General features: G+C 35.9%; 1 protein-coding gene across 2 annotated transcripts in view; it reads right to left on the reverse strand.

The window, feature by feature from the left end:
* Positions 1–27,658, reverse strand: part of DNTT (DNA nucleotidylexotransferase) — an 86,709-nt gene that overhangs the window by 20,582 nt on the left and 38,469 nt on the right. Inside the window, exons 8-10 of one of the 2 annotated variants that reach the window (XM_032694427.1) lie at positions 9,947–10,049; positions 2,405–2,668; positions 890–973 (exon numbers count right to left, since the gene is read on the reverse strand). In XM_032694427.1, the coding sequence (XP_032550318.1) occupies positions 890–973; positions 2,405–2,668; positions 9,947–10,049 (451 nt within the window). The remainder of the gene's footprint in view (positions 1–889; positions 974–2,404; positions 2,669–9,946; positions 10,050–27,658) is intronic. The other variant, XM_032694428.1, reaches the window with a different exon arrangement.

The following is a 27,658-nucleotide window of genomic DNA, read 5'->3' on the forward strand; positions in this document are numbered from 1 at the left end:
ACCTGAAGGCACATATGGAGACAACTGAAATGGAGTGATGGTTTAGATCACCACAAACAAGCAATGAGACAATACTGCATGTAAGTAGGGATGCTAAAAGCAGTCTCCATTCCATAACGAATATATAGGAAAGATTAATGTAAAATCTTGACATGGTACTTTTGCCTTCCCCTATAATGACATCAATAAACATCTTCAAGATTGATTTTTGCTTATTATTTAAATGGTCTGACAGAGACACTAATACAAGTACAGACATGAAGCCAGACAAAAGCCAGATCAGTATTACTGCAGCCAAGAGCATTAATACCAGAAATTATATCAAATACTCCCCAGACTGGCAAGCCTGACTAAACAGAATTCTACAGAGACTTCTGGATGCAGGGCTTTAAAAGCAGGATGATCCCTGATCTCTGCTTAGTGTTATACCCCGCAAAAACTTCCTCAAGACTTCCAGCTCAACCTGTAACCATCAATATCCCCTCTTCCTTTGAAACATTAGCACAATACTGGTTGAAATTGTTCCTGAGACACAGTAATGTTTCCTTCTGAAATGGGACAGTAAAGTATTTTTTAAAATACTTATAGATTAATTATCCTCAGTTTTGTGAAGGCTGCATAGTTCTTTCCAATCACCATTGTGTAATGTACATTTCTTGTTAAATTTCAGAAATTACCTCATCAATGCCAAAAAAAGGCTTCCAGACTTACTTGTTCAGATTTAATCAGGTTCTGTCAGTGCAACTAAATCTTGTGAAGGTGGGACTGTTTAACCACAAAATAGATAATCAAGCTAAAATATTCTATATACTTAAATATCAAAAATAGACAGAAAATGCCAGCTCAGAAATAAAAACACAGCAGCTTTACTTCTGAGAATGAACAGTACCTTTCTCCTGTCATATAACCCATGGTTATCCAATATCATCTTCCTTTCGTGACTAGCGTATCTCCGCAAATCACGTCCAAATTCCTGGGAAAGATACAGCAACTATCAGCCATTCTGACAAACCAAAATTGTTATCCTTTGTTTAAGAGTCCTAACACCAAACCATATAATAAACGAACATGTGAAAATTACCTCTATTAAAGGACTGCAGACTGATAAAACTAATCATCTGAAAGGACAATGTTTTGATAGGGTCCATCACTTCAGTTGGTTAGTTGGGCACACTATGAGAAAGTAAGTCTATGATGGGCTCCCACAGACTGTAGGTGAATTGGCTCAAAGGGAGTAGAAGTTCAGTGAGGCAGAGAAAGATGAAGTCATCGCCCACTCAACTAAAGGGCCTCACACTGTGCATTTTTAGTATAGACACCCATCTAGAGAGTTGAAAAAGGGCTGTTAAGTAGCCAGACACTTCCAGGATAAGAAAAGACCCCAAAGTTTGCAGAACTTAATCCAAGATCCAAATAAACACATTTTGTTATCTCAGAAAGAAAAGTGACTGAAGTAACTCATAAGCTCAGCAGGAGAACACATCAATTTCAACATTTTGCCTGGTCTAAACCCTCCTGCTTCCAATTAACCTGGGTAGAACAGAGTGGCAATGCACCTGTACTGCTTCCAGCACATCAAAAAGATCATTCAGAGCAGGCTCACAAGCTCTCCACTGTACCATGTAATCACTCCCTAAGAAAATGAACATCAGAAGGCAAGCATGTAGAACAGATTAAAAAAATAATTCTGTCTGGAGAGAGATTAATCATTTGAGGTTTGAGTTTGCATTTAGATAGAATTTTTTATTTTGAAAATAGTGTACTATTTTATATTATACCAACCGACTACAGTGCCTATTGTGAAAACAGCTGTCATTTCAAGTTTTCTTAACTTATTAAAACATACATCAAAATATTCTACTTCAAAACTAATGTGTAAATTTAAAAGTTTTCCAGTGTTTACAATTTAAAACAGTCAATTAAAATGCAACTGAAACAAAACATTTTATCTAATCCGAAAAGAAGGATGTCAAATTGCTTTCAATTTCCTACGGACCAAATTAAGTTCCAACTCAGAACATCTATTCCTCAAATGTTTAATTTCCTGTAAAACTCTATGACACTTTCCAAATCATCTCTCTACTTGGTAACCATTTAAATTGCTTGTTAACAGAAGTATGATGCAAAAAGACAACACGACTGACTAAAAATCTAGCCCTCCAGTCCATGAACCTAAACACTAAGCTTCAAGGAAAATAGATGTTAACTCCCTTAGAGAGACATCCATAAATGTCAGTGATGAATTCATCAGCTCCCAACCTATGACCAGGGGTTGATGACAACATGAAATGTGATGTTTGGAGATCAGGAACATTTTTTAAAAATCCGTGAACTCTGAATGGTCTTGCAACAACAAAAATAGGTTTTCAATGCAAGGACAACTTAAGCTGTTGTGGTTACTTACCCTGGAGCCTGTCCAACCTAACAGAGCATATGCATATTGCTCAAAGGGGGTTATGACCAGATCCACACGAATTGCTTTCCAGTCTTTGACTTCTGCCATATCCGATTTTTTTGACGTGTTGTAACTGCTGTTGTCTACTCCTGGCTGATATAATTTTAAAATTGTAAAACACTTCTGAAAATTATCCATGGCATCAACTTTTCTGCTTGGTAGTTGTTCTTCTACAAATGTTGATTCAATGATATCACAATATAGGAGTAAGCCCTAAAGAGAAGACATTGCTCACATTGAATTGCTGGACTGGTTTTACTGTCATTCCAGAGTTTCTAGACAGTTGTCTCAAAAATTCATGTAAAATGTAATTTCAGTAAACACAGAACTGTGCCATGCCAAATCTGGGCTAAGCAGAGGTATGAAACAGCAGAAGCTTCTGAAAAAATATTAGCAGATCATTTGAGGGAAATCTGCACTGGGAGACATCTGACAGTAGTGATACCCTACCCTGCACTAAGGAGACAGTATTTGCAATTCTTCCCCCCGCCCTTTTGTCCTGTGCCTTTTGTAGTTATGTCAACAGAAATTTCTGAGTAAGGATCAATGTATTCCCACATGGCAGACACCTGGAAAAGCCAATTAGTCCAGAGCACAGTCTTTTTTGACAGATTCCAAACTGAGCATTTGGACTGTATCTGTTGCATGAGGTTTCCTTGTGACAAGGTCTGGAGTCTCTAGAGAGATGCAAGGGCCCTGACCATGTCTGTTCCCTGAAGGGAGTGCACATCTCTTTGGGTCTTTAGATCAATTTTTTGTTTCTGCTTTAAAATTCCTCAAATGTTTACACATTCTTCTTCCTCCAGACTAGAAATTCTTATATTAGTCTCACCATCAAAAAACATGGTCAAGAATGCCTCCTGACTGTTAATTAACACATCCCTTAATATGTTGTAAAGAATCATATTAGTTTTGTGTGTTTTTTTTTAATTGCAATACTGAACTGAGATTGTATAGAAGCGTTTGTATTTGATGGCTGTCAGCGGTTAATTACAATGGTCTCCCGATCAGACCTTTCATGATCACAAGTAACAATGAACTGATTTTTTTGAAAAATACCTCCATATTAAACACCAGATTTTGATTATTTCTTTTATATAGTGCAAGTGTAGTAACTTTACAGGATAATATGTTAAATGCCTTAGAGAACACTTTACAGCAATAAAATTACTTTCATTGCTCAGAGCTATAATTCTGACCAAAAAAAAAGCATAACAAAAACACTTAACAAGATATGATTTCCATGAAGAGACACTGATAGGTATTATTATATTTTCAGCCTCCAGGTTTTTGTTGATGATAGTTTCAAATTAACGATCCCATTATTTTACTGGAAAACTGTTACAGGCTGTTTTGTGGGTCATTGGGCTACCTTTTCAATGATGACTATTTGATTTGAATTGACATTCTTTCACTTTGGGATTTTTCCTGATTATGAAGATTTATTATAAACCGATATGAGAAAACTCTTTATGTAGCTCCTTCTCTTGGATTACTAGTTTCCAAGTCTGCTGAGTTGAAAATGCTTAATTTTAGCAGGTGCTCGCTCACATCCATCTTTAAAACAGCAATTCTTTCTTAATTTTACTCCAATGTCACAAGGCACTGATGCTTGCAATTTCCGAATATAGGCTCAAAACAGCTGTTGAATGTTAATGCTTATTATCTCACTCTTTTTTTATGAAACTATGCCTGCCTTCAGAATAATTTTGTTGCTTTTAATGCTAACAAAAATTATTTCAATCTCATTGATCACCGGCCATTAATTGATGACCTCAAGCTTTGATTAAGTTCTGACATTCTTCCCATTCCTATAAAAATCTTTTAGTACCTAGGGAGCTTTTTTGTCTCGGTGAGATCTGGGGATAGTCACACATGGCCACCAGTACCCCATACTTGGACTTTTAACCTGCAAGCTCTTGAGGAAATAGTATTGTGTATTACCTTGGCATAAAATAATCAGGCTTTTTAAGACACTCATGTTTAACTTTTACTTATATATTATATCCTCTGCTTCATCAGTATCTTAATTCTATCACTTGGCTGTATTATCATGTTATAGATGATGTCTTCTAAGCTTTTTCAGAGTAATTTTTTCCAGCTTTCTACTCATTACAGGAATATGTAGTTGTAAATGAAAACAGGGTAACTTTGACATGTAAGTCTTTGCCCACACCAAAAATGAAGGAATTCCCTTTACCTAAAGCCATCCTGGATAGCACACTCACTAAAGATCCTTCCTTTGAGATCTCTCACCTGCTTGAAGAGTACAAATTCTGCTTGTTAAACCAGTGTTTAAAGATGGGTGTCTTCTATATATCTTTCTTTTTTGTTTCTCATCCTATTTTCATATTTAGGAATTTCAAGGTAATGCTCCTTGTGGTCCATGAGATTTTACATCAAGCAATCACGAAGAAATTACAACAATTCAGAATCAGAACCTTCCTACTGCTGTTTCCCCTTGCTGACCATGTTTTCTACTTGAACACATTTTAAGTATTTGCAGGTGGCCATGGTTGATATGTGTGACTATAAAGATATTTCATGACTACCTCTCTCTGGATTATTCTGTACTGTTTTTTCATAGTTTGTTGTCTGGGCAATTTCTAAAGCTGATAGGAAGAGCAAGAGAGTAATATCTCTCTATAAATATCTACCTCGACTTAAACCAAATGCTATGAGGCAACAATTACACAAGTGCTGAATTTAACAGGCAATTGAAACCTGATTCAAAGTCAGGGTATCACCTTCAAATAGGAGCCAAAGCCTAGGTCATATCCATTGGGATACTGTTTCCAATTAACCTAATTTGATTAGGCTCCAAACATCACCAACACTCCAAATTGTGCTGAAAGGGCACTTCTGTACATTTTGAAAAAGCATTGCCCAAAGGAGCAGTCAGCTATGAAGAGTGCATGAAGTTCTGGCCACTGCAAGGTGCAGGAAGGGAGCCTTCTCATTATTCTGTGTCTGGGAATCTGCAGTTCTTTGCAAATATTGGCTTGATCTCTACACCATAAAGTGCTATAGACCTTGTTTATACAACCTAGTTTTAAAATGCGGGCATCTTAATTTCTCAAATTTATGACACCATAAAAAACAATTATTTTTTTTTAGGACAATTATGTTAATACTCACAACAATTTTCCATTTTTAGAATGACTATGCACTTTTACTTAAATATGCTGAGTGCTGGCACATCAATAGCATTGATATTAGAGTAAATCCATGATCAAGCTGAGGAAAAGTATGACTTTTTAGAGAAATATTAAATCAATTGCTGAAAAATCAATCCACATAAAGTCACTAGAATTCTCTGTAATTTTTTGTTAAATGAAAACCTCTTCCACTTTTAAAGTTACATGCTGTCATTGCTCATAATTGTTGGTAAGTGGGATCATTTTACAGCATCTGAAAGTGTAATCCAGTATGTTCTTCTGAAATGTATATATGTTCTTGCTCTATATTTCTTTCTGAGATGGTTTAATAAAGTGAAACTGGGTTTCTTTTTTTTCAGTGAAATGCCTATATCTAATCCAAAATAGGATGTAGCATGTTAATTCAGAAAAATCTATACCTAGGTGAGACAGATGGAATTCTATAAAGTGGAACAGCTCAAGAACTGATGCCTGGGAGCAATCTGGCCTGTTAGGGTGAGGATTCACTAGAAAATGCATGAAAAGCTTGATCAGCAATACAAAATTTTGCAGTTGCTGCATAACCACGCAGCTGCCTTGGTCCCTTTTCCATCTTGAAGTTCTCTGTGCATAAGAGTGGTCTATTTCTGAGCATGTCCAGAGCAGCCTGGTTATGAGAGCAATGGACAGCTCAGCACTGGAGTCCATGAGTGAAGGTGTTCACCTCTCTATGCCATAATGATTTGCACTGGTGAGCAGGAAAGAGACAGACAGACAGACGGAGACTTATACATACTCACCCATATACAGCTATACAATACACCCTAGAAAGATCACATTTCTTAAGAACACCACTATTATCCAGATCTTCACTTAAAACACAGCAGGAAATGGAACGCTTCTGACTACTTCATGCAATAACCTCAAAAGCAGGATATTCAGATTCAGCCCTATACTCCACCTAAAGCAATTTAAGCCAAGTTCTCTCATGTCCAGGGCTCTAACCACCTTGCAATAGTCTATTTTAGGTAAGAATTTCCTCAATTTCTGCTGAAGCTGAGCCAGAACAAAATAAAAAAATTCCTAATTCATCAAGAAGGAAGGTAAGACAATATGCGTTCACACAGAAGCTCTGCATCCTTTTGCATCCTTTTATCTGAAACAAAAAGTTCTTTGTTCCAGTTTCTTAACCATTTCTGTGTCTTGCCTTAGAAACAGGTTTTGCTGCTGCTCAAATCCAGTTGTCACTCAATAATGAATGTGCTGCTGTTCTGTGAAGACTGTTTCCAAAAATCTCTTTCCAGCAATAGAAAAAAATGAGACTCATTACTTGCTCCTCACCATTTTCTTTAAAGGGACATCAAGCCTTCCCCTTCCTGATCACTTCTATTCTAGAGGTCAATTCTAGAGTTTAAATTAGACCGCTAATATACTAAAATAAGTAAGCATAGGCAGGCATTTACATTCCTCATTTTCCTAAAAGCCAAGAGAAGAATGCAACATTATACTTACATGAATACAAGGGGGAAAACTGAGAGCAGGAATGCCTGTAGTAACAGTATCTCTTCCTTTGTTGAAAGTATGTATATAACAAGAGGAAGAGTGCTAAATATAGCTGTATGTTTTCAGCAAAAAACTAAAATATTTTTTCACAGTATGTGAATGAAGCTACATTGACACAGATGGCTCAACCTGTTTGCCCACAGACTTTCAAGCTCTAACCCACAGAGGTAATTTCCTACTTTCTTTATGATACTTTTTGGAACCATTAAAACCATAGCCTGTGTACTGCATCACAGCTTTTCCATTTTGCCACTCTGCTTTGAAGACTTTGTCCTCTCTGTTCGTCAGCCCATTTATTTGTGGTGATGCTGCATCAAAGAGCATGATGGTGTTGATTTAGCCACTTCGTTTTCAGCAGCTTTCAATGGAAAGATCCTGTTACATTAAATTTTTCAGCTAAGAAAAAGTCCCTTTAAACTATTTAAATAGGCTGAGGTCCATAATTTAGAAGTTAAACATTGTGGAATCCTTCACTAAGAGCTGCCAAAGCAAGTCAACATCGTGACCTCAGTGATGTACTTTGATGAATTTGGGCTTTGAAGCAGTAGTACAAAAGTAGAAAGCTGTGAAGCAGACAACTGCAAAAAGTATAAAAGTACTTTAGTTTTGGGGTTTTTTTTGTGTCTTCCTCTCCCCCTTAGAAATCAAAGATAATAAAAAAGGCAAGAGGTGTATAATTCCCTTTTCTTTTTTTGCATTTTGATTTTGCTGGAAGGTTATTTTTTAGTAGAGCCAGTAAAAGCCTGTATATTACAAGTGCCACAGTACAGAGGCAGTAGAGCTAGCAGTATAAACCATAAAAAGTCTGGAGGACAAACAGAATACAGGAAGTATTTGTCCACAGCTTTAAACTATTCCCAGCTTGTTTGGGTTTTGTTTCTATGGTCATTGTACATCTCTGCTTCTGACATGTTCTTCATCCTGGGATTTCTAGAGGAATCCTAATATTTTTATCAAACTCTTGGCCACCCTTGACATCCCATAATCTGCCTGACCTCCCTTCTGCCAAATTGTATCCTTAACAACAAAATCAGAAAGAACAACTAATTTTCTATTTTTTTTCCTTTCAATTCCATTTAATGAAGGAAGTCAGTGGTCAGACTTCTCAGATCAGCCATTTTTCTCAGTAATGTAGGTGGAGAAGAAAGTATGGAAGACTACACTCAGGGCAGGCCTTGGTCTGTTGTCACATTCCTGTCCGCTGTATTATAATAAACATGATTTCTGGAGGATGCACATATGGCTTCCTAGAGAATCAAGTGTGCTTAAGAAGGTTAAAAAACCCCTTCCAAGAAGAAAGGCAACTTTTCTCAGAGTAAAGAGAGTAGAATGACTGCAAAAGAACTTGTACATAAATACTAAAATGATAAAAATGATAAAAATAGAGTATCTCCTCAGCACTCATTAATTGCTGTAGCTTCATTGCTTTTATTTGGAGCACTCTACACTGTACCTGCTAGCAATCTACTCCAGCACAAACACTTTCCATACAGACTTAGGATAGAAATGAGAGAAATACAAAAAATCAATAATAGTCTGTTAATATTTCAAAGACCAAAAATCAAATGAAGGAAGAGGAATTCAGATAATGTATTTTATCAGGAAAAAACAAGTTCGAAGCCCTTCCATTAAAGCCAGCTGAAAGATTTTGACCACCTTGAAACAGAAAACTTTATAAAGTCAGATAAGCTTTTGTCTAGTCGAATGTTTTTAATGTCTTTCATGTGTTAACCTATTATACATTAATTAAAGTACACAGCTCAAAATCAATTCAAAAGCATTCTCTCCAGGCTATCTGCACTGAAAACTGACTTGACTTAACAGAGGCATTTGATGATTCACCTCAAAGTGGTGGCCTTTTACTTGTTGCAGTGTACTCCATTCCTTTGAAAAGGACCAGCAGCTAATGTTGAAAAATATCTTAGTTGACTAGAAAGTAGAAGAAAAAACAAAAATTTATTATTCCCAACATAATATATTTTTCTGACCCGGCAATATTTTTAGCTACCTTCACCTATTATAACTCAGACACTTCCAACTTTAAAGTTGCTTGAAACTGAAGAACACTGAATAGAAAAAATAAATAAATAAACCCAACAACAATCAACTAACCAAACAACAATAACAAAACAAAAAAGCCCCACGGCCTTAGATGAACAATTCCTCTATGGAATCATAGAATCATAAAATCGTTTGGGTTGGAAGGGACCTTGAAGATATGTGCACTCTTCCAAATATAGACATCAAGGGAAACTATGTCAATTTTCCAATATTTCTATGGAGGCCAGGAAAATTGCTAATTTATGGTTTGAAAGGAAGCCAGAATTCCAGGGCTTGGTACCCAAGCTTTCAGACTTACTCACTTCACACCACTAGGTCACACAAATCCATTACACTTAAAGCTGGATCTCCCCGAAGTAGCTTCTCTTGGGAGAACCTGCTCCCATCACAAGGAGAAATTAAACAAATATAGTTTTGTTTAAAAGTATAAGAACAGTTTTTCTGTGTCACTCAAAATTCTACCTAGCTTGACTTCTCACCTCTGACTAATTGCTTATTCTTAGGGTAAGATATAGTAAAATGTGTGTAGGGTTCTTCTGATATAACCTTCAACTCTTGCATACAGAGCTGGAGGATGCACCTAGATCATCATGATTAATAGAACAAGAACTAATTTCAAAACATTGCAGTCGGCTGTAAAAAGGACTATAACATTCTTTAAGCAGTGTGTAGGCTTAATTCAGTGGAGTTTAAAACATCTCTCTTTGGCCGAATATTCTTTAGTTCATACCTGCTTTTTCCATAAGTCAACAACTTTATGCAGAAGTTCATCATCTTCTCTTGGTCCTGGATTGGTGATCAAAAAATCAATGTCATGTCCCATCTTCTTACCCCTAGAAGCAATAAATAACAAGAGACTAAAAGAGTTAAGTTCCTGTTGAATTTCACACTGCTTTCAAAGAGAATATTTTTGCTGCATTATAAAAAAAGTTGGCAGAAAAAAGCGATAGCAGTGCTACATAATCAAAATGGAATCTTCTATTTCTATTATGGGGTCCATCAGTGTTCTTTTTTAAATAATAATTTAAGCTTTTTTATATATTTCCTCTCTTTTTTGACTAGATACTACAGATCCATTTGCAGATGTTAAATCTTCCCCTTAAGTCCCAGAAAAGAAGGTTTTAGTCATTTCTGGATAAAAAGAAAAGCATAATCAAAATACCATGTTACATATTATAAATCCAGTGCAGTAACAGCAGATAAACTTGCCAGTCTGACTACCACAGGCTAAAACATTCTTCTTTGCTTTTGATGGACACTTTAATGTACAAAACTGTGATTATGAATAATTTTATTGTTTCTTTTAGCAGCAGATATAAATCCTTTGAGTATTTTGCATTTTTTCTCTTTTAAAATATAACAATGCTTTTTGCAGAGATTGAGACTGGTGGGTGGTTTTTTGAGGAAAGTTCGTCCTTAATATGAATAAAGCTTGTTTATTACACAATTAAATCAAGTGCACAAAGTTTAATTGCAAATGTCTTAATGAAAAATTATGTCATGACCTTTTGTTTTTCTCCACTGAAGTCTAAGCATTCAGATTGCCTTTCATCCACTTACCAAATGCTTTAAACTAAATTAGGTTAAGATGTAGCTATCATTTGAAAACAGGCAAAAAGCATGTTATTGGAATGCTACCCTTCAGAATTATAAAATGTTTAAGAACACATGAAAATTTATCTTACAGTGCAGTTCATCTGAGGATTGTAGAAGGTTTTCATTTTGGTCTAAATAGTACGACAAGAACTGCATACACGTCGATTTATTGACTGTAAACAGGCCAGCCTCATGAGAAAGGAGCAAAGGAAGTATTTCTGCAACTAGGTGCATTACGGAGGTGGTGGAGTAAGCACACAAAATCTGGAGTAGTAGCACCTAAGTGTAGCATGTCTCCACATGTTTTTCATGTGTTTACAGGAAAATCCGCTCTTGCTGATGTTCACAAGGGTACATGATGTTATAGCTCAGGTGTGTTTCAGTCAACACCATGTCAAGTATTCAGAGAATTTGTGAACTGCTATACAAGCAATGAAAACAAAAACTCTGCAAAATAAAATATCTGCTTTTCTTTTTTTCATGAAATAATTTATTCTCTTAAAATAGTGCCTGAAACTAAACCTGATTTCCTAAACTCAGAAATTTGTAGGAACAGAACTGATAGGCAGACTTGTCAAATGCCATTTGTGTGACAGGAAATCTTCGAACTGATGGACAGTTGAACAGCATTAGCAGAAAGATGTAAGGAGATGAAAGCCTAGGTTTTGCATTTGACAAGCAGTCTAACTCACTATAATGTAACTATGGTGCCATGTTTGCAGCAAAGTCAAAATTGCTTAAACAGGTGAAAATGATTTCAAAAGAAGTTTCAAACAAAACATCAGTCTAGGCTTAGAAACTGAACAGCAATTCAAATTCAAGGAATCAGAAAACATTTAGCATTCCGTGTAACACTTTCTAAGTTGTTTTGTAGGATGCCATTCATTATCTCTCAAATTACAATAATAATGCAAAGCTCTTACAAAGCACTTTTTACTTAGATGTCTCAAAATGGTTTTTTTTCAAAAGGAAGGAATTTACTGTTCTTACCTTAGAGATGTAGAGTGGCATAGAAAAATTTGCCTAAAATTATTAAAAAGAAAAACAACAAAAAACCCCAAAGAAATTGGAAGATGGTAGAATTGAGAGCTGATTCCCAATGCTTCCTAAACATATACATATTTTAGGTTAACCACATCTAAAAAATCCTGCATCAATCCAGCCATAAAATCTCAGGAAACCCAAGGTATTTCACTGGCCATCTATTTTCCAAGACAGAGAACACTTATTTAAGTGGTTGTTTTTTGTGAAGGTTGAGAATTTAAATCTCATATAAAAGTACACAATATAAAATATTTGTTATTGTCAGAGTTATATTTCAGGTTCTTGTTGAACTAATACACATTGGAATAATTTCTGACTGAGTCTGTAAGGCTGTTACTGGAACATTTAGTCTAATTTCCACTATTACTCTTTAACAAATAAGGTATTTCATCCTAGAAGAATGTATTACTTTCCCTAAAGTAGAAAAAAAAATGTAGTAAATAAAAAACCTGTATATGTTGCTCACAGCTTGTAAATCATGCAAAAAGGTGCAGTGAAGTGTACATAGATTCAGACCATCCTTCTATTGAAACTGAAGGGAAGGTGGCCATAAATTTCAGCAGAGAAGGGTTTTTCACACACACACACATATATGTAGGTATGCATTTGTGTGTGTCCACATACAACCATACAACCATGAGTATTTATAAAAATACATAAAGGGCACATAGAAAGGGATAGTACCAAGGTGCTCTGTCCCCAGCTCAGAAAGTATGTAAACACATGTATTTCTAGCTAACTATATACCTAAAGATTAGATATGACACAGGACTTGATTATATACAAGTTAAACACCAAGGCATCAGATACATGGTCTTCAAATGGGTTATGAAATCCCAGAATGGATCTAATGGAGTGTCTCAGAGATGAAACCTCAATCTTTTGTTCCTTCCTGAAGCTCGCCAAGAGAACTCTGCAGGCTGCAGTCTTTTTCAAATCCCCACCACATTCAAAAGAGCAGGTTCCTTGCACAGGGCTACAGACAGGCTCTACCATGATCTAGAGACTGAAGAGACTTAAGTAAGCATCATTTATTTAAAACAAAAACAAACACTTCCTTTGAAAAACAAACACCAAATTGATGCTATCACTGCCTGGTTTTGTCTTGCATTTGTAGCCCAGTATTTAGTGCAGGGATTCCTCATCTTTTTATTGTCTTATTTTTCTCAGTTAGGAATATTGGCATTGGTCCTACTTCACAGGAGGCGTCTCCCTCAGTCTCCTCTCCTTCTGCCTTCTTCTGGGGTACCGTTCCAGGACCAGACTTCAGAGATAGCCTTTGGGTCCATGCCAGTGTCCACAGGTTATTTACTTGTTATTAGCTTTGAATTAAATCCACTCAGCCAGGAAGGAGAACACCATTTGATGTTTACATAGCCAAGTTATTTGTCATTCACTGGCTGTTAAACGCAAAACACAGAGCCAGTGCTTGGTACAGGAAGCAGAGTCTTAAGAGTTTTCCTCTCTAAATAGGCATCCTAGTCAGTACACGACATTGTACACTCTCTTTCTGGATCTACAAAGCTCCCATTTTTCACTTCAGGGTGGCATAAATCCATTAATGAATTGTGGGAGATGCAGGGATTTGATTCTGGCACACCACTTTTTACATACTCTAATCACAAGGATTTTATATAAAATTTGAGTAGTATTTTAAAAATAAAAAGAGCTGCAATGGCATTTTAGTAAAAATAATACACACCCTCTTAATGTGCATGAGAATTGCTCAGACTGTCTTAGGCCTCCTATGAGATGACAGTGATAATCTGTTCAGTTGGTACATTCTACCTGGTTATAAGCAGGATCTGAGAAATTACTTGCTTATTCCTGGAAATGCTGGGATTCTGGTGAAACAGGAGTGTAGATGCCCCCAGGAGCAGAGCAATCAGGGACAGGACTGGGGATTTCGGGTTTCTTAGGCTCTGAACCAGAAAAGACACAATCAAGTTTTGGATTTTCTATTCAGATCCACTTACATCATCTTTTTCTTTTCTTTAAATCCAAACCTAAATCCTTACTAGAGCTATAAGAAAACCAGCACCTGCCAGAACTGAAATTGCAGCTTAGCTTTTGTCCTAATCATTTATTCAAGCTTGAAGACTATAAAAGACAGTGCACTGTTAATTAACTGTGTTCAATTCTTGGCTGACTAGACTTGCATAAAGCTGGTATATGCTTCTCAGTAGTCAATTAATTATCTTTAGAGTTGTCAGAATTTTCTCTTTTTTGTTGTTGTTATTAGATTCCAAGTCATCAAACATTACAATTAAAACCTAAACATATGAATGTGTGGCAAAGAATAATCGTATTGTCTGAATCTACAATGGCAACATCTGCATGATTATAGAGATTTAAGACATTTGCAGCCCAGTGACTGGTGCAGTGATTCCTCATCTTTTTATTGCCTATAAACATTTAAGAGTAGTATGTGTGCAGAGTATTTTGAAATACCAAGATAGTACATAATGGTTAAGCCATACCAATGACAATTCTGATAAACTGACTTAAGCTAAGGAAAGATGGACTGACATTTCTCAACTACTCACAAAACTTCACTAATGGAGGAGCTTAAACCAATTTTTGCAGCAATGAGTTACGTGTCAAAATCCTGAAAAACCACTCACTAATCTTTTTGCTTACACAGAGTTCAAGTGGATACAGAAGATGATACTGTATTTCCACGTGTGTTAGCATCAGGTAAAACTGTAAGCTGTTCTTAACCTTGCAAATCCTTAAAGTGTGTAAAATACAAAGTAAACATCAACGGCTTATAAGAGTAACTGCATCTCCTGCTCAGGCATATTTCTAGGAAATATAGTCATCAAAGTAAAGTCACAGACAGCACAATAGGTTTGGATGGCTCTGTCAAAAATGATTTGTTATTACCTTTACTATTGACATTGTATTGCACATAGAAATATTATCCACTTCTCAGTGTTGCCAAAACATGCTGGACTTTGCCTGCTAACCAATGAAAGGTGTTTCTCCTTTGAAAGGTTGCAGTCTAAGTCCTAGATTTGTTCAGCACCATCTTCCCTACTAGCTCCCTTCAACTGTGAGGGCCTGTCTCCAGGAGCAGCCCCTTTCTGCAGCTATAGCCAGATGTATCCAAGTCTGCCACTCTTCACAGTACATACACTCAGTCCTAAGTGTTTTCCAGCTAAGCTTGCAGTACTGTAGTTTTCCTTCACTGGCTTCCTCTATTTCCAGTTTTCTTCCAGGTCTTTACAATTTTGCCCTACAGCAGGATCCTTCCCTTTCTTCACAATATGTATAACTTATTTTTTTAAATATTTTATACTCTACTGCAGTGACATTGTCAGTCTTGTCTGCTTAGCATTCAGAGACCATGGGAATAGTAAGAAGGAAAGCACAGATCTCAATATTTTTTTTGTTTCCCTGGCATTCTTTCCTAGCTTGATTTTACAGGCTCTGTATTAGACATTTTTTTCTTCTTGTGCGCACCTCACTTATTCTTTTTCATTGACAGCTCTTTAAAATGTACCTACTAGTTTTCAAGTTCCTAGAATTATATTCCAATGCACATAAAAGCCTTCTCTTATTAGACAATCCAACTGTTACCCTGCTGCGGAATAAACCAGAATGAATAGGATATTTCCTGGATAAAATTCTTCGGTGAAGTCCCTCAAACCATTGAAGTGATTAACTAAAGGGCCTACCTGCAGTACTAGATGATCAGAAAAATGACTTTTGACTTTAAAACCTTAAACACTGTACTAGATTTATCTTTAGTTTACTTAGGTTATTTGGTAATGGGTCACTGTGATGTTTTGCTTTACAGACTGTGTTTTTCTGTTTTCAGAGGTTCACACTTCATTCAAAGTGAGATTATAATAGTTTTTAGAGATTCACTTCTGCGTGAAAACAGTTTTCAGGTTATATGATTTACCTCAGATCCCTCCTTGTTGGCTAAATAACAAATGATTTGCCTGACTTCTGATTAAAAATGTAAAGGGAACTTTGCTGTTGGCTAGAAATTTTGGACCAGGGATCCAATTTAGTACCACACTTTCCAGGGCAGTCTAAAATAATGTTTCTTCACAGCTGCCATACTGTGCAGTTCAACTGATTCTCAAAATCACCTTAGAAAGAGCACTTGAACATTCTTTTTGTGGAAGATGGCACTTAATATTCAGAAGAAGAAAAATATTTTTAATAGCTACTCTGAAAGATCATCAGAGATGACGGTGGCCCACTGGTCCTGCAGTCTCAGAGTCTGGACTGGACAAGCTGGACAACCTGTATTTCTGTCTCTCAAAAAACACAAATAGAAAACTTCCAAATAATTTGGGGAGGGGGAAGTTGTTTGGTTTTGGGGTTTTTTGTGTTGTAACCATTGCAGCACAGCCATGACTGCATTTATTGAGCAAATACTAACTATTCCGTATTCAGAGAAAATTCTTGTTGGCATAAAAACATTAAAAGTGTTGAATGAGGTTCCATGTGCGTTAAACCCTTCAGTGTTTACACACGCATTCTGAACTTTACACATTAGAACACTGCCACTGACATCAGAGCCATTAATCACTTGCATGAAGTCAAGCATATATATTTAAGAACCTGGAAGAATGACAACTAACAGGTGCTCATTTCCAATGTCTGATCAACCATAACAAATAATAAAGAAACATAAATTTATGTGGGGTTCCTGGAATTAAGCAAATTATTGCATATAATTAATTACATAATAAATCTTGAAATCATTCATTTGACTACACAGAATAAAGCACAGTGAAGCAGGGGCAAATAATAGTTAACAGAAACAGATCTGGCATAGATATTCCAAGCTTCTTTTATGTGACTGAACCTTTTATTCCTGTAAAAATTGTGGGAAAATATTAATTGTGGAGGAAGGCATATGAATTCTCAAGCGTTGGACACTGGCTAATGTTCTGAATTAGTCTGTTTGACGAAACTGGATTGCATTTGCTGAAACAGTACAGTTATGATAATATTCAGATGTTAATCAATGTCTTACCCATAACATTTGCAGCCTTTACACTGAATAACAAAAACCGTAACTCAAATAGCTTCCTGAGAATGATTGCTATGAGGAAAGACAGCGAAAAAAATCAGTCCATCAGGAATTGCAATGTAACCAATATTTCCATAAAACTGGAAAGATTTTTTTAACTATCACTTGCCTGACCATTTTATTGTATAGTTGCATTTTGATACAGAAAGTTAGGAAAATCAGTATAAGTAATCTCACACCAGTACTACATGGAGTTGGCCTTAGCATGTGGAGAGCCTGCACAAAATATCAGAGGATATAACTCCCTTCTTTCCAAAGAGCTCAGATTAAAAGCATTGCAGCTGAAATTCATTTGTATAGCAAGCTGGATACTAGCTAAGATGCTGAAACCTGACATAAAAAAAAATGAAAAGTCCTTTATTTGTTGAAAGAAATATGGGAATTCATTACATATTAAATTAAGCATCATCCTCTCTGCATTCTTCTTTTGGGAAATGCAGGGAGGACGGCTTCTGGGCAGACATCCCCAAGTGATTTGAAAATATGTGAGGCTATTTGAATATTTCCTTGAATATAGATGAGCAATATGCATAAACATCTAAGAAGAACAAATGCAATTGCTGAAGTGATGATTGTGTGGCTATGGAAAAGGAATTAAACGTTGCAGAAGATTACACATAGCTGAAGAAATGGAAAAATTGTGATATAGCATAAAGATCTTTTGTTTCAGCAGCAAAGAGAAAGCTTGGATAAGTAGCAGAATCACTCCTTTCAGTCACAGCAAACAAATAATTTTTAAGTACTTTAAATGCATGTTCCTGAGGGAAAACCATAGTGGCCTCAGTGTGCATTCACAGTCAAACATGCAATTACAGCTCTAATGGAACATGCACACACATGCATATACAGTGCAAACACTTCTTTCTGTCTGTTCTGATATCAATCCCATATTTTTACTCTAGGGAGGTATCCCCTGTGCTGAGTCTGATTTAACTCCCACTGTACCAGCAATGTAGAATTCTTATTTGGCATCAGTTCAGCATGGTAATTCTGTCTCTAATAACTGCATTCCTGATTAAGTTACTTCTACTACCTGCCCCCAATCAGCATGTGTTTTCTGAGAGGAAGAGGAACATAAGCTTTTATTCCAAATTCCAGGTATTCTTCATGCTTGTGGATTTCCTTATTAAGCAGTCTTTGCTGAGACCTCAAACAAGGGATAGACCATTTCTTGCAGCCAGATATTAAAATAATTCTGAGTTACTGTCACTCAAACTATGAAGAACTACATTTTTGTTTTGTTTTGTTTTTTTGTTTTATTATTAACCCCATATGAAGAGAAAAAAAAAATCTTTAAGCTTGAAGTACTGGAGTGTGACAGTGCTACAACTATTACACTGAAGGTAAAATCCAGGACTGTTTTAACAGACTAAGAAGAAAAATTCTACGAATTGTAAAGTAGTCACAGATTTCATTCAGCCAAGAATAATTCTTGGTTGTGATACTACAGACTTTCAAAACATTAGAATCATAGAATCAGCTGGGTTGGAAGGGACCTTCGAGATCATCAAGTCCAACCCTTCATCCACTACCGCTGCGGTTACTAGACCATGGCACTAAGTGCCACATCCAGTCTCTTTTTAAAAATCTCCAGGGACAGAGAATCCACTACTTCCTTGGGCAGCCCATTCCAACGTATGACCACCCTCTCTGTAAAGAAATTCTTTCTAATATCTAACCTAAACCTCCCCTGGCACAACTTGAGACCATGCCCTCTTGTCTTGCTGATAGTTGCCTGGGAAAAGAGACCAAAAAAATAAAAAAAATTGCTTCTCCAGGAGCATCATGGATACTAAAATACAAAAAACCCAGCATGGATCAGTTCCACAGGGTGAGTTCCATAATGTTCCATCTTCGGGTACAAGTTATTAGTGGTTTAATAAAATAGAAATGTAAAATAGACTAAGAAGTACAATTCTCAGAATAATTTGCCTAAAGAGAATTTACTGAATTCAGAATTTCATCAGAAATTAATTATTCCAGCACATTTTTTTTCCTGACCTTTTCTCAGGTCTGAAATCTGGACCTAGAGTAAGTGGCTTTATTGACTCTGAAGGATTTTGACCTTTGTTAGTTATATAATTAGTACACTGACGGGAAATGAACAGAGTCATATCTGTGCTAGAGTTCCTGCAACAGTTATTTCATGTTGAAGGACTTCGTTGAATGAAAGAATTTATAATGTTTGCAACATGGTTGTTTCATTTGCAATAGGAACGGAGTAATAGCTAAAAAAAGTTAGAAAATTATATTGTGACAGAAAGTGTCTTCCAAATTACAATAAAATGTTATAACATTTATTTTAAGTTATTTCCTCAGAAACTCTCAATTACATATTGTGACAAATACTGTAAAGAGTATTAACAGCACAAGTAGTAGCATAATACTGTACCAACCCACTGCTATCATAAATGACCAGCTAAACCCTGTGCATCACACATAAGCTGGTCTTCAAATCACTTTTAGCTTAAACTCAGGAGTCTTTCTTGATATTCAAGTCAGCTCCACATTTTCAAAACAACTTTTAGATTCAGCAATGTCAGTGCAATGGTGGTTCACACACATATAGAGTAGGTAGCAAAAAATAAATGCTCACTGAAGTGCAAAAGCAGCTCAACCAAAGTTAACAATCCAAAAACACTGACACGGAGAAAGCAGAGACAGTGGAATGCAAAATGCAATTGTTCACAAGCCTGACTTGCACTGTGCAGCAACTACTTTGTCAGCAAAGGGAGAGGGGAATAGGGAACATTCAGTCAGAATAAACTAGAGGCTCTCAAGCTTGCCAAAATCTATCATCAGCTTCATTTGTTCTCTCTGTGCATGATCTTTATACCTCCACCTTAAACATGACAAAGACATAAGATTGATGAGAATGCCAGAGGCAAGCTGCCATTTTATACTTCATCAAATTAGATAGAAGGCTCATCTATACAATTTGTCACAAGAAGACATACTAAGCTTCCCAAAGAACATGCTGATTCCAGAACTGAAATTCAGGAAACCCTTCAATTGCAGGACTGGGGTGGTAAATAGGAAGACAGAGCTGTAGAGATTATCAGTCCTTATGCAAGGACTAATTACAAGTCCTAGATGATAATTTTGACCATGGTTATTAAAAAATAACAACCAAGAAGGATTCTCCCATCTTAACACTGCAAGTATCTATGACAGTTGCCATTTGTGGTATCGCCCAGAATGAGTGAATGCCAACAGAGTCAGTCCCCATGTTTCAAGATAAAGTAACACATCTGAAGTCATGAGGAAAACAATAAACCCAGATCTGATCAGTGGTCTGTATAAGATAGATACAGATATGGGAATAGCTGGCTTCTTGGGATAATTTCTGCTCTCCTGATTGTTACTTGAATTAGATCATAATTGCCTTTGAAGGCAGTTTGACACTACTAGTTTCCAGTCAGTGTCAAAATTAATTCTCCCTTCTTTCTAATGCCACATAACTGGTAATGTATGATAAAATCCCTTCCAAGACGAAAATGTCAGTGTGGGAAGATATTTATACAAATATTTTGTAACTGGACTCTTATTAAGTCACCCTACTGCATTTGGTTTGCACCACCTGATAAAAATTGAGAGTTGAATATTTCTGGAAATCTAAACCCAGACTGACTAAGAGCCTGCATTCCATACCAAAGGAAATTCTGGAATTCCTGTCCCTTGAGGAGTAATGCTTCCCTGAGAGTACATTACAGAGCTCTTCTTTAATATCTGTGAGATGGTTTAATAGGATGCTGATTAATGTCTGAAATAGCAATAATCTAATTAAATTAACTGAAATAAATTCTGCCACCAGCAAGGACAATTAAAATTAAAACTGAAATAATGATATATTTAACAGAACAGATACCATTCAGTTATGAGAGATATTCTGACTCATTTTGAGGCAATTTTTGGGTAAAAAAATTACCGTTGTAGCTTTGTCTGCAGAATTTAAGAATAAAATAATTTAGGTTACAGTCTCTGAAATGAAAACATAGTGAAAACTAAGCCAGTGTTCCCCTGGGCAGCTATAAATCAGGTTTCTACAAAGGTCTGAATTGCCTAAGATAGCATAGAGTAGCTTCTTCACCTGACCAAGTAATTCAACATAAACCCAGCTTAACTATGTAAGTATTTGGCAAAGATTCACTGGTGTCTTCTCTGGAAAAGGTGCTTAAGGGTGGATACTTCATTAAAATGCTATTTTTCTTGCCCAGTGTAACAGTAATTCTAATTCACTGGAGGCAGAACCCATTTTCCATGGCTGTGGAAGCTATTTATTTTATTTTTGAAGTTAATCCAAATCTGCAGTGAAGCAGCACTGGGAAAAATCCCTTTCCCTTTAGGAGCAGAAACTTTGTTTAGACAGCATAAGGGAATGTAACTTTAATACTAGGTACACAAAACAAGCACTTCTGGTTTTTCATTTATTCAGCGGGACACCACTGCTATTGCACATCAGCAGCTGCTGTTCAAGGAGACTTTGAGGGAAACACCTAACAATGCAGAGAATGAATTACTTAAAAGATCTTGTATCAAATCAGGATAAAGAAGCAGAAGGGACCACATGTCTGGTTATTTCTACAAGTTTTGTTGTGAGTGTGAAAATCACTCAAGTTAAGAGAACCACTGCAAAACCTGTGCAATACCACTTACATTTACTTGAAACGTAATTTCACCCTCAGTGACTACATTGCCTCAAAAAAGTATAGTAATGCATGGTACTCATCTAGTCTCATTAAATGCACCTTCAAAGACCAAGTATGTCATGTTACGCTTGACTGTGTGTGTCTTTTATGACTCAAAAGGAACCAGACAGTTTCTCAGAGTACAAGACACCTGAGCACTCCTCTTCTTGTCATGTTAATGGGGTTTCTTTAAGCTTTGCTTTAACAGATATTGAATTTAATGCAATAAGAAGAAGACCTAAATGAGAAAACAGTTATTCAACTGAAGAACTTAACCAGCAGTATAGCTAAACTTACACTTATTCACTGATCTTAGAAAGCTCTATTAGATTATCTGCATTAAAATTATTTAATGGGTTAAAAATACTATAATGGAAAACCTTAAAAATATTTCCCTGCCTTGTAAAAGCAATGAATGGTGAATGGTGTGTTTATATATTGGCTTCTGTGTACCTTTAGCCAAATGGTTATTTCAAAGCATATTTGGTTTAAAATAGATCTGTGTGAGGATTCTTTTATACAGACATGTAAGAAAACATTATATTGTGGAACTTTATGGTAATTTTAGGAGAAGTCAAAATTTGAAGAACAGATGGAAAAAAATTGATCACAAACAAAAACATTAAAACCAAACTGGTTCACTACTTTTGTGCATATTATCTTGAGGAAGACCACTTTTATATTGGAGCTGACATCATACGGTATGGAATATGGCTTTGGTCAGTTTAGGTCAGCTGGCCCACTTGGGTCCCCTCCCAGGACCTTGCCCTCGACTGAGGAAGGAATGTTACAGTGCTGATGCTGTGCTCAGCGGTAGCCGAAACATCGGTGTGTTATCAACACCCTTCTAGCTGCCAAGGCAAAACACAAAGCACAGCACTGTGAAGGCTACCAGGGGGAAATGAACTCCAGCTCAACCAGACTCAATATACCCACACAGTAAATAAGTTATTTCACTATGAGAAGAATATATTTGTCTTCTTTCCATGACATAGATGCCTGAATGTGGCTGTCACCAATTATACCCTGATGTTGATAATTTATCCCTTTTTGGCTTGCACAGAAGATGACTGACTGCTGCTAATAGTTCTAGCCTCTCTGAATCCTCCAGCTGAAGTAAATTCACTATTCACCAACCAAAACAAAACTATGCTTAAGCTCTGAATCACTGCAAGTGCTGTCTCAATTTCATATAAATAACGCAATTGTACCTGGAAGCTCTCCATATAATTTCAAGCCTTTAAAGCTTATGAAATGTACCACACCAATCTGTCACAGTTTTATTTAAAGTCATGAAATACATTGCTGAAGTTTTGCTTTTGCTGCCTTGGCAAATCCTTTAAATTACACTTCATTTCAATCAAACATTTCAAATGACATCATATAAACTTCCTACATACACAAATTTTGCAGAGTGCCAATCAATGACAAAACAAAACCTCTTTCAACACTGTTTGAAAAAGATATACACTCCAATAAGTATTGATATGGACTTGGGATCTCATATATTCAGCTGAAATGTGAGGTATGCAGATTAATTTAGTCTTAAAACATCTATCTAGTTTTGCATACGTAAACTCCACTGTCAGCATATTCTATGATAGCACAGAACAAGCTTTCTCACTCTCAAAAAACAGTCTGTAAGACAGTAGTACAGCATCTTTGGTTACTAGAAATTGTAAAATTTTAATTATTCTGAAACCTGTAGGAAAAAGAACATATTCCAATGTGTAGAAAGTACTGAAAAATCAGGCTTGACTGGATAGAAAGTACATTTTTATTATTTATAAAAGCAGGCATCTCAGACTAGACCTGCTCAGACATCCCAAAATACCTAGTCTCTTTTGGCCTAATTAAAAGCCTTAATGAAGATTTTAGAACTATGCAAACTGGGAGACAAGGAAATTCAACTACCTCTAATTATGAGAGACTAAGAGATCAGTGTACTCAAAGATGCCGGATGTTTTAGGGAACATTCAGAGAGTATTATGTATTTTGGAAGAACAAACAAAGAAACCCAAACAAACAAACAAAACCACAAAGAAATTAAGGTAAGGAAAACTACCTCTCCCTCTATCAAACAATCAATATGAAATGATGAAAGATAAGATTAAGATTTTTAGGACTGCTGTCTGACTTCTTTGGAGATAACTGGTGACTGGCACTTTTCAGGACAGACTACCACAAACTGGGAAAGAGCTGGACCCTTCTAGATCTGGATTATTCATTATATATAGGTATTGCTTTATTTCAAGACAAATTCAGGTGCAGTGTCCACATTCTGCTGGTGTTCTGCCAGGTAAGGAAGTTGGCCACAGTTGGCTGTAGATTAAAAATGTATTCCAAATGCCTAAAGGTACAACAGAATGGTTGAAATGTATTGACATTCTGGGATTTATAAGTCAGAAAGCTTTCCAGTTTTTTGTTTCCATCTCAGCTGGTGAGATGCTCAGGTGCCACATTTCAAACAGCAGTAGTTGCAAATCAAAACCTCAGCTAAGCGAGATATATATTGCTAGAACAATAACTTAGTGAGCTCTTCAACATCATTAATAATGCAGCAGAGAAAACAGAAAGGTCAGCTGCATTCAAATTATTTACTGAAATAAGGAGACGAAAGTCTGCATTTCTAATCTTGAAAGACATATATTAAAAAAATGCTACTAGTAATACTTTTTTTTTAACTAGAAAAAAAAGATTTTGTCACTAAGGCAGTTTCCATTTACTAGTTTAGATTTCTTTTTTCCCAAGAGAAAATTGCTTGGTTCAGAATCACATTTCTATTTTACTTACTCAGAATCTTATAAATACATATAAGCTAATATTTAAGATATTTTAAAGAATAAGGGAAAAGGTATTTTTCTATACAGATACTATAAAAAAATTAACAAATAGATTTAGAGGAACCAGTTTTGATGTATTGAACCTCACTGGCAGTAGATTGAAAATGTACATTGAATCTCAGTCCATTTTAATTTGCTCTAGCTAATTCTCTTGAGAGTTTCAAAAGGATTATTCCCTCTGTCAGAGAAACTTCCATCAAAAAGTTCTTTTTCATGCATGTCTACTTTGGCACTTCCAAAAATCAAAACATTCACTTTAAACAATTTAAAACAAGATATTAATGTTCATGTGAGGAAGGAAACACGCTTTTTCAAAATGTCTACACAATATTAAATGTTCAGCCTGGGTTTCACTTACTTGGCAGTGATGGGACAATCTGTAGAATCAACCTACCATAAAAATAAAGGTTTCTATTTGCTTTCTGCTCAGCTGTACTGGAAGTTATATAAACATGACAGTTTTTCTATTAAAATTCCTTGAAGTGAGAAATAGATTGCTTGCATCCACTGGGAAAAAAAAAAAAAAAAAAGAAAGACAACCAAAAAAAGATATCCCCCAGAAATTCTAACATAAAATAGGATCAACACTTCTGTTTGAGCTGGTGGTGTGATGGTTGAAGAGTGCAGGTTATTGTTCACACATTTGGGTTAGTGACAAAGACATGAGAAGCCAATTTATGAAGTTGAACTTCCTGGCATTTTGTGGTAATAGATATAATTCTAGAATTGTGATTACTTTAAGCTATTTTATCAATCTATTCTATCTAATGGTATATAATACACTAATTTCAATGTAAACATTTGCGTGGTTGCTAGCACACAGCTGCAGGATGGCAAGTTTGAGTCTAGCCTTTCTACCGAGATGTGAAAGTTTTACTCAAGTACTTCTGAAAAAAAATATGCACAGTTTAAACTTCAAGCATCTGTACAATCTGTTTAGTTATAAGAACATTGCCCTCTCACTTGAATTTTTAGAGGGAACTGTTAAATCTTTCCAGGACTGGGCTGACATACAGATTTTCCATACACTTGAATACCCCTACAGTAAGTAAGGTAGGTGGGAATTTTACAGAAGCATAATCCAGAGAAAATGGGATTCCTCTCCTTTGATACCTCATTTGGATTTTGTAATATACTAATTTTGTCTAAGGGAATAGGACTTTACTCTTGATCTATGGAATACACTGGGAAAATTAGACTTTTACAGAGAAAACAACATTTACTAATAAAATGAACAGATTTTACACCACAATTATGGCATAGAACAACTGTGATCAGTTTTCAAACACAAACTGAAATTCAAAACTTGGCTACGTGGTCTACATCAGTGGTTAGCCAAGATAACTGTATTGTGTGAACACACACACTGTTAGCCAGCAATTCCCTGAAGCTGAAATAGTTACACCCTTTGGTCTAAAACAGGTTATTCCATTTGAAAAAAACAATTTAAACTATGCTATCAAAGGAACACTGCATCTCCACAGAGAAAGGCTTCCAAAATATTCTACAAGTATAAGCACACCAGAAAAGCCTTTTAAAGTATGGACAAGCCTGTCATTAAATCTAACTTAAGTAAATCTCTCCATTGTGAAATCTTGTTACCCTCCTTTACACAATTCCCTTGCTCAGCTTCAAGATGTGATCCTCCATCAGTCTAAGGAGCTCATGAAGTTGATTTAGTTTATTTAATTCTAAATTGAAAACTTCTCTGATTATTATTAATAATTCCCAAACCATGGCAAGGAAATACTGTTTGAGATTGTAACTTCTTAGAGTTCTCTCTGTGCTCTTTTTCCTGTATATATAAAATATTTAGCCATATATTTTCAGAGAGTCTCTCAAAGAACCAGTCATGTTATGTTTCTCTTAACTCTTGTTCTGACTTCTTTCTGATTATAATCCTGACTTTTTCAACCTGTACTGTTTTGTGACCTCAAGTAATGGGACGTTTGAAGGGCATCTTCAATATGGGTACACACTTAATTTTTTCAGGTGAAATTGTGAAGATACATTCCCTGGGTCACCATTTCTTGCCAGTTCAATTTCTCAAATAATCAGTTGAAATTATCCTCCTATTTTGTCATGATTCAGCTGAAATAATTGTCAAAGCTCTCACTAACCTTTTAGTTCGAATGCACCAATATGCTGTTCTATTTTCATTTATGATATTAGAATGGTGGAGGTATGACCTACATTGACTAAGTCTGGATGTAATACTATTTACAGTAGTGATACAAATGAGTACTCTAACAACATCAAGATATTTCATAAGCAGCAATGAAATGAGGATATTATATCCAATGAAGATATTATTACTAATGCAAACAAATTAGGTGCAACTGGATACAGAAACCACTGCAACGGGATCAAATAATCAGGAGTGTTTTCTGTGTTTACCCACTAGAACTGTGCCTAGGTGTAAGATATTCCAAGATAAAAGGAAAATATTCTGCCTTCATTGATCATTAGCATAACATACAGAGTGTAAGGTTATTACTTTGTGATTTAGCATGAGTTTATACAGAAAAAGCAATCCATCCATAAGGCTTTAATGGGTTTGGGGTATTTTTGTTGTCCAAGATAGCCCCTAGGAGTATCACAGAACAGCTATCACAGCTGATGGTTATAACCAAGTCTATCTTATCAGGTTTTGCTGCTCTCTATTTAATGCTGAATTTCCATTCTTCAAAAAGATTGCTCGAAAGATTTCTATCCAACTCTCCCACAGTATAGCAACAACTCATAATATATTCCACCGTTCCCAAACTGAAAGAAACTACAAATACTATTTCTGATTATATCTTTTAATTCAGACATTTCATGTACAATTTATTGTAAACCTTTTTAGTCTTTTCCTTGTTATCCAACATGTAGAAAATTTCCTGTGTGACTCATAACCAAAAAAAGAAAAAATCAACCATCAGTTACCTCCTGGTTATCATGTCCCCACACTACTAGCATGATCATGTCACACTTAATTAAAATGTTATGGTTACGCTTGCTCACAGGGATCTGCAAAATGTATCCCCTGGTTGCAAGGTCACTGATGTTTGCAGCTTTTCTCATTATTATCTGCCAGGAAAACATCATTCTTAGCTTGCACTGTCAACCATCCTTACAGCAACTAACTAGTCTATAATAAACTTTGACTTCTGCTAAAGAATATATCGAAATAAGTAAACTGTGCTATAAATGTCCTGCTTTCAAGCCAGGTT

The sequence above is a fragment of the Chiroxiphia lanceolata genome, chromosome 8, assembly GCF_009829145.1.
Source record: "Chiroxiphia lanceolata isolate bChiLan1 chromosome 8, bChiLan1.pri, whole genome shotgun sequence".
In the NCBI taxonomy this organism is placed as follows: domain Eukaryota; kingdom Metazoa; phylum Chordata; class Aves; order Passeriformes; family Pipridae; genus Chiroxiphia; species Chiroxiphia lanceolata.